The 10,731-nt window shown below is 53.5% G+C and overlaps 1 protein-coding gene across 1 annotated transcript in view; it reads left to right on the top strand.

Annotated features, from left to right (window-relative positions):
• The first annotated feature begins 599 nt into the window (after positions 1-599).
• ptprz1a (protein tyrosine phosphatase receptor type Z1a) overlaps positions 600-10,731 on the top strand; it is a 33,237-nt gene continuing 23,105 nt past the window's right edge. The window contains exons 1-9 of the mRNA XM_056598792.1: positions 600-678; positions 1,346-1,417; positions 2,656-2,793; positions 5,855-6,034; positions 7,173-7,324; positions 8,381-8,476; positions 8,868-8,934; positions 9,060-9,217; positions 10,560-10,710. Of these exons, the coding sequence (XP_056454767.1) occupies positions 600-678; positions 1,346-1,417; positions 2,656-2,793; positions 5,855-6,034; positions 7,173-7,324; positions 8,381-8,476; positions 8,868-8,934; positions 9,060-9,217; positions 10,560-10,710 (1,093 nt within the window). The remainder of the gene's footprint in view (positions 679-1,345; positions 1,418-2,655; positions 2,794-5,854; positions 6,035-7,172; positions 7,325-8,380; positions 8,477-8,867; positions 8,935-9,059; positions 9,218-10,559; positions 10,711-10,731) is intronic.

Genomic DNA, 10,731 nt, shown 5'->3' with positions numbered 1-10,731 from the left:
AGACCAGGGGGAGACCAGGGGGAGAGAGACCAGGGGAGCCCCATCTCTGCCACCACTGACCAGCAGGCCGTAAACATGTAATCCAGATTAGGTTGGTATCATGGAGAGTCCATCTCACAGCAGGACGCCCTCTCTCCGACAGACGGATCCTAGTGACACCAGAGATCAGAGCATCACTGGAGAGATCAGCTTCATTCCTGGTAGATGATTCCAGCCGAGGGTCAAGGACCTTCTGCTGTTCATCAAGGTCCACCAACGTTTGATCTCTCATTCTGTGGTGGGGGTGCATGTAGTTCTGCTTAGTGGGTTCCATCCCCAGCTGAAAGGGTCTGGGTTCGATCCCCCAGGGTTCAAACTCTCGCCGTAGTAATCCTTAAAGATGGGTCCCTTAACCTCTCCCTGTAGCCACCCTTAAACATGCAGCCTTTAACCTCTACATGTAGTCACCCTTAGACACGCGGCCCTTAACCTCTCCCTGTAGTCATCCTTAAAGATGGGTCCCTTAACCTCTCCCTGTAGTCATCCTTTAACACACGGTCCTTAACCACCCTCTGTAGACATCCTTAAACACGCAGCCCTTAACTTGTCCCTGCTCCTTAATGACATTCAGCTTGAGGGGTGCAGTGAAGAGCCTGACGTTTCCCCGCGCCGCCGGCTGGGGGTTGGACTGCCTGAGCTGTGAGCACCAATGGGAATCCTGCTTGCTCTTCAGTTAGAGAGCTCAGAGAGCTCAGAGACAGAGCCGTGGAGGAGCCTCTGACCTGCAGGTTCTCATACACCTTTACGGCCACATTCCTCTCACCTCTGAATCCTGTTCAACGACCTCCCTGAGCCCTGAGCCAAGAGCCTCACCTGTCGCCCTGCTCACCTGGGGGTACGACACGTCAGGCACAACGAGGAGCTGACCTGGTGGTGGGGATTGTTAGTGAGGGGGGGGGGATGTTACACACAGCCAGCAGCTCAGCTGATTGGATGGGATGGGATAACGAGGTGAATGACCTCACCTCACCCGTCTCACCTGTCTCACTGCCCATCTCCCCTGTCTGACCTTCCCTTCTCATCTCACCTGTCTGTACTCACCTGTCTGCCCTCACCTGTCTCACCTGTCTGTCCTCACCTGTCTCCCAGTGTGTACAGACCCATTCCTTCTCTGTCTTCCATCATGGAGTTACCATAGTGACCAAATACTCTGTAGGGTTTGAGTAGGGCTGTGGTTTATGGTGATTATCAAGTGTTTGTTCTCGAGTGTGTGTTTATGATGTTAACAAGTGTGTGTTGCTGATGTTAACAAGTGTGCGGCTATGTGTTTACAAGTGTGTTGACGTTGTTTACTTGTTGTTCTCAGTGGACCAGACCAGCTCCTATGGTTACAGGAACCAGAGGAAGTTCTCAGAAGACATCGACTGGTCGTACGCAGGTACGCCTCCTGCTCTCCTCCTGCCCTCCTCATCCTCCCTTCGCCCTCCCCTTCTCCTCCCCCTCCTCCCCTTCTCCTCCCCTCCTCTTCCCCCCTCCTCTCCTTACCTTCTCCCTTTAGCTCCTTTCCTCACTGCCTGTCCTGTATGTAGTGTATGCGTGTGGGTGCGTGTGTATGTGTGTGTGTGTATGTGTGTGTGTGTGTGTGTGTGTGTGTTGAAGTGCGGTGTGTGTGTGTGTGTGTGTGTGTGTATAGGTCTGTAAATGTGTGTGTGTGTGTGTGTGTGTGTGTGTGTGTGTGTGTGTGTGTGTGTGTGTGTGTGTGTGTGTGTGTGTGTGTGTGTGTGTGTGTGTGTGTGTGTGTGTGTGTGTGTGTGTATGTATGTGTGTGTTTGTCTGTGAGTAAGTGTGTGTTTGTCTGTGTCTGGTGTGTGTGTTGACCTATAAACCATCACCACAGGTGTCTGAGAGATGTCACTTCAATGACAACACTTTGATGCTCCAGAGTCCTCACGACCACACGTCTTTGTGTGTGTGTATGTGTGTGTGTGTGTGTGTGTGTGTGTGTGTGTGTGTGTGTGTGTGTGTGTGTGTGTGTGTGTGTGTGTGTGTGTGTGTGTCTGTGTGTGTCTGTGTGTGTGTGTGTCTGTGTGTGTGTGTGTCTGTGTGTGTGTGTGTGTGAGTGTGTGAGTGTGAGTGTGTGTGTGGGGGGTGCACTCTGCTTCAAAGAGGGGGCTCAGCCTGGTGAACGAGGTGTGAAGTGGTTCTATGATGCAGCCTGATAGTGAGAAGACAGACAGACCGATAGGAAGAGGAGGAAGTGACAGATTTACACAGGAAGTGATTATCATAACGACCAACAGGGTTGTATGTACAGACCTACAGGGTCATTAGTAACGGCCTGTACACGGTCATTAGTAATGGCCTCTACAGGGTTGTTAGTAACGAGCTCTACGGGGTGTTTAGTAACGACCTCTACGGGGTCGTTAGTAACAACCTCTGAGGGGTCGTCAGTAATGACCTCCGGGGGGTATCGGCGGTAGAACCTGAGGAGGGCGTCAGAGGGAATAACGGCCCCTGAAGAGAGGCTCTGAGTGGGGGGGTTCTGAGGGCCCTCTGCTCTCCAGACTCATCTGAGTGTGTTTGGGTCCGGCCCGGGGCTCATGTTGGGATTAGCATGTGAATGCGCTGCCCATTCTCCCGGCTCCCTCGATGAGGGGCCCATTGTGGAGACACCAGTGTCCCCGCGGGCCCCCGGCCAGGGAGCGGCCCCGCACCGCGCTGCTCCCGCCCGCCACTACACCTCCTCCTCCAGCGGCTCCTGGCTGCTCCAGGCCAAGCCGCTGGCTACACCCCCGTCTGTCTCCACTACACCCCGTCTGTGTTCAGACAGCAACAGCAACAAGCTGACCCCAACATGAAGAGATTAGAGAGAAAATTAGAAGGAACCGTGGAGAAATTAGGGTTGATTCAATTCAATTCAATGTTATCTATATGGCCCTTAACCACCGGTCCAGGCTCAAAGGGCTTAACAGGCCGTGTGTCTATGACCCACCCCTGACCGTAGCCCCCCAGAGGGCAAGAACAAACTCCCTTAGTTAGTAAGGAAGAAATCTAGCGAAGGAACGCAGAGTGGGGATCCCTTTCCAGAAAGGAAGACCCTTCCTTCGGGCTGGGGGATCCCTCCTTCAGAGTGGGGGATCCCTCCTTCAGAGTGGGGGGTCCCTCCTTCAGATTAGGGGATCCCTCCTTCAGAGTGGGGGTCCCCTCCTTCAGATTGGGGGATCCCTCCATCAGAGAGGAAGACCCTTCCTTCGGGCTGGGGGATCCCTCCTTCAGAGTGGGGGATCCCTCCTTCAGATTGGGGGATCCCTCCTTCAGAGTGGAGGGTCCCTCCTACACACGTAAAGGCAAAACCTTTTAAATGGGTCATGTGGTGCTGGCCGGTTAACCATAAGGAGAGTCCAGGCCTTCAGTCGTAGTCGCTGCGATATGCCAGGCGTCCAGTGAGATGGGTTGGATATGAGTTCCTAGTTCTCCAAGTGCTCCTGTACCTCTCCGTGAGGTCTTAGAGGTCCTGACAGCGGCTGGTTCTACACCGCAGAACGCGGTTCTGGTGTGTATGTCCGGGCTGGGGTCTGATCCCCGTCTACCAGACGCCAGCGCTGCTCTTTATGGGCTCAGGGTAAACACAGTGAGGTTCACCTCCTCTGAGGAGCCCACACACACTCATTGACCTGGGTCTGCAGCTGTCTCACCTAACAACGGGTCAGCCTGTCTCACCTAACAACGGATCGGCCTGTCTCACCTAATGACAGGGTCACCTGTCTCACCTCACAACAGGTCGGCCGGTCTCACCTAAAGACAGGTCGGCCTGTCTCACATAACGACAGGTCGGCCTGTCTCACATAACGACAGGTCAGCCTGGTGCTGTCTCACCTAATGACAGGTCAGCCTGGTGCTGTCTCACCTAACGACAGCTTGGTGCCGTCTCACCCAACGACAGGGCGGCCTGTCTCACCTAACGACAGGTCGGCCTGTCTCACATAACGTCAGCTAGGTGCTGTCTCACCTATCGACAGGTCGGCCTGCCTTACATACGAAAGGTCGGCCTGGGGCTGTCTCACCTAACGGCTTGGTGCTGTCTCACATAACGACAGGTCGGCTTGTCTCACCTAACGACCGGGTGCTGTCTCACCTACCGCCGGTGGTCCATTCCTCTGCTGGGCGGGGGCCGCTTACGTTTCCTTTCATCTCCCAGTCTTTGTGTGGCGCTCCGCGTCCAACCTCATCTCCCATGAGCCTCTCTGTCCTGATGTTTGAAGTCAAACCACACAACTCTTTGTTTGCTTTTCTCAGCCTTTGTGTCAACTCTTCAGCCCCCCCCCCCCCCCCCCCCCTCCGCAAAAAAGATCTAGGGTAGGTAGATCCATGGTAGGTACAGTAGATCTAGTGAAGGCAGATCTAGGGTAGGTAGATCTATGGTAGGTACAGTAGATCTAGTGAAGGCAGATCTAGGGTAGGTAGATCTATGGTAGGTACAGTAGATCTAGTGAAGGCAGATCTAGGGTAGCTAGATCTATTTTAGGTATAGTCGATCTACTGGTAGGTAGATCTATGGTAGATACAGTAGATCTAGGGCAGGTAAATCTAGTGTTGGTAGATCTAGGGTAGGTAGAACTAAGGTATGTAGTTAAAATGTGGTGTGTGTATATGTGTGTGTGTGTGTGTGTGTGTGTGTGTGTGTGTGTGTGTGTGTGTTCGTGTGGTATATTCTCAACCCTCACCTTGATGGTCATTCTCTTCCCAGGAGAATGAATACCTCCAAACATTCACACACCGTCCTCTCCTCCTCCACCTCCATCCTTGACCTCCCCTCCCTCTCCTCCTCCACCTCCTCTTCTTCACCCTCCTCCCCCTCTCTCCTCCCCACCTCCGTCCTTGACCTCTCCTCCCTCTGCTCCTCCTCCACCACCTCCTCTTCACCCTCCACTCATCCCTGTCCTCCTCCTCTTCTTCACCCTCCTCCCCCTCTCTCCTCCCCATCTCCGTCCTTGACCTCTCCTCCCTCTCCTCCTCCTCCACCACCTCCTCTTCACCCTCCTCTCATCCCTGTCCTCCTCCTCCACCTCCTCTTCTTCACCCTCCTCCCCCTCTCTCCTCCCCACCTCCTCTTCTTCACCCTCCTCCCCCTCTCTCCTCCCCACCTCCTCTTCTTCACCCTCCTCCCCCTCTCTCCTCCCCACCTGCCCCCCGGTGGTAGAATGTGTCATCCTGTGTGTCCCTCCTTGTACGGTGAAAACAGACCAGAAGCTCCGGTCTGAGGGGTCTAAAGAGCAGATAAACTGGATCATCTCCACCACATCTGGGTTCCTACATCCTTAGGGCTAGATCCTGGAAGATGAGCTACACAGCAGAGGAGAATGAATTAGAAGTTTAGGATGCCCTCCGTCCCCCGGCAGCAGACCATGGTTTATGGTGTTGATCTCCAACCTGGCAGCCTGTAGGACGTGTCTGCTCAGAGACACGTCCTGGTTTCTATCTCTGGATCAGCAGAGATAGAAACCATTAGGACCATTCATTGATACTTAACACCAGCATCTCTACAGCTAGCTTTCTGCTCGGGCTCCCAAACGGAGACACTGCGTGTTTGGTCGTGTTAGGCGTCGGTTAGGCCGTTGATATTTGTTCCTGTTAGGACGGCTACCTTAAGAACCTTCTAGGTCCTCAGGCGGAGACCTGTTTCAGCCCATCTGTCTCAGAGCTTAACAACATATGTCTACACTCAGCTATTTACTACACCAAGTTCTGGCTTGGTGGGAGCTCTCACTGGGAGAATGTGTGTGATGAGCGTCACCAGGTGTTCTCCACTCCACTGGTGGATGAGTTCCCCCCCCCCCCCCCCTTCATGAGTCCCCTGACGTTCTCTCTCCTCCAGGGACCCTGAACCAGGACAACTGGGTGAAGAAGTACCCTTCCTGCAGCAGCGCCCGGCAGTCCCCTCTGGACCTGGAGGAGGACCTGGCCCAGGTCCGCCTGGAGTACCAGGACCTGCGCTTCGAGGGTTGGACCACGCCCACCTCCGACCGGACCACCGCCAAGAACGACGGGAAAACCGGTGAGCTGACCGTCTTCCTCTCCTCCTCCTTTTCCTCCTGTTTGCTGGCCTCCTTACCCCCCATTGGTGGACTGCTCTTATGTTGGTCAGCAGGAAGACAAAGGCTCCAAGAACCTGAGCTATCCTCCCTGTCTCCTCCTTTCTCCTCCTTTCTTCTGCACTCCTCTTTGTTGTTCCTCTGCTCCCCGTCCCAGATGTCAAGAGGAACGGTGTGTGTGTGTGTGTGTGTGTGTGTGTGTGTGTGTGTGTGTGTGTGTGTGTGTGTGTGTGTGTGTGTGTGTGTGTGTGTTTGTGTTTCTCAGGACAGTTTGGCCCACATCGGGCCGTAGATAAGCGGTGTCTTTAGGACAGGACTCAGGTTCCCCCGTAGAGAGTGAACAGATCTTTTATTCCCAGCCCTCCTCCAGGGGGACAATAGTGTCAGTGTCAGAGCCTCAGATCGCTGGCTGACATTTCAGAGCAGGACGGGGCATAATGTCGGTTAAAACCCGTTCCTCCACTCGGCTCATTCAGCAGGAAGCTCTCGCTCTGTGGTGAACCACAGCTCAGCGTTACTGATCACTCTCCTCTCGCTCTGTGGTGAACCACAGCTCAGCGTTACTGATCGCCCTCCTCTCACTCTGTGGTGATCCACAGCTCAGCCTTACAGAGCTCAGCCCCTTCTGGGTCTCTATACGGCCGTCTGGGTGAAGCGCCAGGGAGACCTCAGAGACACCAGCAGGCTCTAAAGACCACACTCTACATCCTCTCTTAAAGGACGGTCTCTCTGTGAATAACTCTGATGGAGCTGTAGGAGTAGACGGCCTTGCCTTACTACTCCTGCTACTAGTAGTGGGGTCTGCTTTGGTCTGGAGGTACAGTGGGTTGACTGCTAACCGGAGGGTTGCTAGTACGATCCTCGGCTCCTCCTAGCGGGGTGTCGAGGCAACTCTCCAACTCTCCCTGACTGCTCCCAACGAGCTGGCTGTCACCCCACATGGTCGACACCACCGTCGGTGTGTGAATGTGTGTGAACCGTTGTGTGTGAGCCTGCTATATGCCCTAAACGTAGTAAATGTAAATGTACCAGTATTACTACTACTACTATAACCACTAACCAGACTAACCAGACTAACCAGGTGCTCGTGTGTCTCTCCAGTGGCCGTCACCTTGGGGGGGGACTTCTTCGTGAGCGGCGGGGGGCTGGGCTCTCGGTTCAGGGCGGCCCGCCTCACCTTCCACTGGGGGCGCTGCAACGCCTCGTCAGAGGGCTCCGAACACAGCCTGGACGGGGTCAAGGCCCCGCTGGAGGTAGGCGTCTCACTCTCTGGAGGTAGGGGTCTCACTCTCTGGAGGTAGGGGTCTCACTCTCTGGAGGTAGGGCGTCTCAATCTCATGTAGGTAGGGCGTCTCACTCTCTGGAGGTAGGCGTCTCACTCTCTGGAGGTAGGGGTCTCACTCTCTGGAGGTAGGGCGTCTCACTCTCTGGAGGTAGGGGTCTCACTCTCTGGAGGTAGGGCGTCTCACTCTCTGGAGGTAGGGTGTCTCACTCTCCGGAGGTAGGGCGTCTCACTCTCCGGAGGTAGGGCGTCTCACTCTCTGGTGGTAGGGCGTCTCACTCTCTGGTGGTAGGGCGTCTCACTCTCTGGAGGTAGGGCGTCTCGCTCTCTGGAGGTAGGCGTCTCACTCTCTGGAGGTAGGGGTCTCACTCTCTGGAGGTAGGGCGTCTCACTCTCCGGAGGTAGGCGTCTCACTCTCTGGAGGTAGGGGTCTCACTCTCTGGAGGTAGGGCGTCTCACTCTCTGGAGGTAGGCGTCTCACTCTCTGGAGGTAGGGGTCTCACTCTCTGGAGGTAGGGCGTCTCACTCACTGGTGGTAGGGCGTCTCACTCTCTGGAGGTAGGCGTCTCACTCTCTGGAGGTAGGGGTCTCACTCTCTGGAGGTAGGGCGTCTCACTCTCTGGAGGTAGGGCGTCTCAATCTCATGTAGGTAGGGCATACTTTCTCCCTCTCATGGCGATGGGACATGGGGTCCTGTCTCTCATCCAATCATCTGTCTGTCAGTTCCATGTTTGATTGCTAAATTCATTTTGAGATTGATTGCCTGCGGCTCCTGAGGCTCAATAAAAGAGTCCTGAATATAGAGATCGGCTCCGTTCTGACCTCATTATACTAGAACCAACACACACTAGAGATCCAACACACTCCACAGAGCCAACACACTCCACAGAGCCAACACTCACTAGAGAACCAACACACTGTACACACACTACAGAACCAACACACACTACAGAACCAACACACACCACAGAGGTCCACTGCCCCCTGTGTGACCTATGACCCCCACGGTGTCACCTCTGACCCCCAGATGCAGATCTACTGCTACGAGGATGACCTCTTCGACTCCCTGGACCACGCCCTGAAGGAGGGGGGGCGCATCACCGCCATCGCTGTGCTGTTCCAGGTATGTGTGTATGTGTGGCTGTGTCTCTGGGGGGGGGGGGTGCATTAGATGGGGGGCGGGGGGGTAAGGGGGTGAGAGGGTTAAAAGGTGGGGGGTGAGATTTGAAATAGCTTCTGCAATGTAAATGTTTATTTTCCATGCCAATAAAGTTCTTATTATTTGAATTGCGAGAACGTTAGAGTGAGACAGACGGAGAGACCCTTTCAACTGCTTTCAATATTCCACTGTTTACACAAACACACACACACACACACACACACACACACACACACACACACACACACACACACACACACACACACACACACACACACACACACACACAGACACACACACACACACACACACACACACACACACACACACAATATTGACGTGTGTTTTTCCATAGATCAGTGTGGAGGACAACGAAAACTATGAGGCCATCATTAATGCTGTCAACGCAGTCAGCCGCTATGGTACGTCAAGCTAACCCGCCAAAGAGACAGAGTCCAGTTCACGCTGTGGGGTTCCATGTGAACCCCCACAGGCTAACCCTAACCCTATGAGACAGGCTGACCACTAACTGTGTGCGTTTTTCCAGGTAAGAGTGGAGAGGTGGAGGCCTTCTCCCCACAGGCTCTGCTCCCCAACTCCACCCAGAGGTTCTTCATCTACAACGGCTCCCTGACCACGCCCCCCTGCTCCGAGACCGTCCAGTGGATCGTCCTGAAGGAGCCCGCTTCCATCTCCGACGCCCAGGTGAGAGAGAGAGAGAGAGAGAGAGAGAGAGAGAGAGAGAGAGAGAGTGAGTTAGTGAGTAAGTGCAGTAAATATTCTTCAGATTGTATAAATAATGCACTCTTAACTTTTGAAATCGTAAGAAGGCAGAATAATTCGGCCAAACAAGTTGTTCAAAAGAAATATTCGGTCTTCGGTTGGGTTTGTATATTCGCTTCGGCCACGATTTTTATTTTCGATGGATCCCGACCAAAACATCATTTTGGTCTAAAAAATAGCTGTGTGCACGTCCCACCTTCTGGCCCGGTTTAGGAAAAATACAGTAATATTAAGTGAAAGAAATGTAATGTCTGCAGCACTGCTAAAGCTCCCATATTTAATAATAAAAAATTAACAGCACGTTTCGACCCTATTGGGTCTTCTTCAGGCAAATGGATCGACCAAAATAGTGTGTGTGAAAGCGTCATCAAAAAAAGTGAATGAGTTTTCTTCGCTACGTTATCGCTGCAACGAAGACTGTTAAAAAAAGTAACTGCCGTTACTTGGCCTCTTCCAGCTGTTGGGGTCCGGCCCCCCCCCCCCCCCTCCCCCCTCCCCCACGTGAGCTGCAGCATGTATGGCGTTTTTATTTTTTACTTTGTGTAACTTTGTACACATTTGTTACTTATGCCTACTCTGCTAAATATATATAGGCCTATAATATTTCTGTTTATGGCATAGATTTCTCCTCAGATTAGGCTAATAAAGCAACGATAAAAGAAGAAACACAAACACAAACGCTCTATCAAAGGCCCGGCCCGACCCGGCCCGAGGATAGTGGTGGGAAATATCGGATGTTATGGTCCTGAGCTGCGGGTCCCTGCAGCGACACGTCGTTGCAGGACCGCATTCCTCCTGATAATGGTTAGGGTGGCTGAACGTCGAAACTAATGGTTAATTAAGCTCTGAGCTCCTTCCTGTCAGTGACGGTCGGTGAGTAACCACGACCCGAACAAAGATGTCTCCGCCCGGCGCCTGCGGCTCAATGCTCTGCTCTGGCATGCTGCTAGCATGATTTGACGCCGCCGCCACGGTGCTAGGGGGGCTAGCGCTTTGTTTACCTCTCATTTGAAGCTCAACAGGCGCCAGCAGCGAAACCAAACAAACACGCTATAACTCTGATGACGACTACGTCACTATCGGCACTCACTTAATACAACACACATACTGATGATTGTATGTCTGTGTGTGTGTGTCTGTATGTGTGTCTGTCTGTGTGTCTGTGGGTGTCTGTGTGTGTGTGTGTCTGTCTGTCTGTCTGTCTGTCTGTCTGTCTGTCTGTCTGTCTGTCTGTCTGTCTGTCTGTCTGTCTGTCTGTCTGTAGCTGGAGGTGTTCTGTGAGGTGATGACAATGCAGCAGGCGGGCTACGTCATGCTGATGGACTACCTGCAGAACAACTTCCGGGAGCAGCCCCCCCGCTTCACCGGACAGGTGTACTCCTCCTACACCGGCAGCGAGGAGCTCAGCACACCTGGTACGGCCCACACCTGGTACA

The sequence above is a fragment of the Gadus chalcogrammus genome, chromosome 9 (assembly GCF_026213295.1).
Source record: "Gadus chalcogrammus isolate NIFS_2021 chromosome 9, NIFS_Gcha_1.0, whole genome shotgun sequence".
Taxonomy (NCBI): Eukaryota; Metazoa; Chordata; class Actinopteri; order Gadiformes; family Gadidae; genus Gadus; species Gadus chalcogrammus.
The sequence above is the reverse complement of the archived record's forward strand: the minus strand, read 5'-3'. Positions and strand labels throughout refer to the sequence as shown.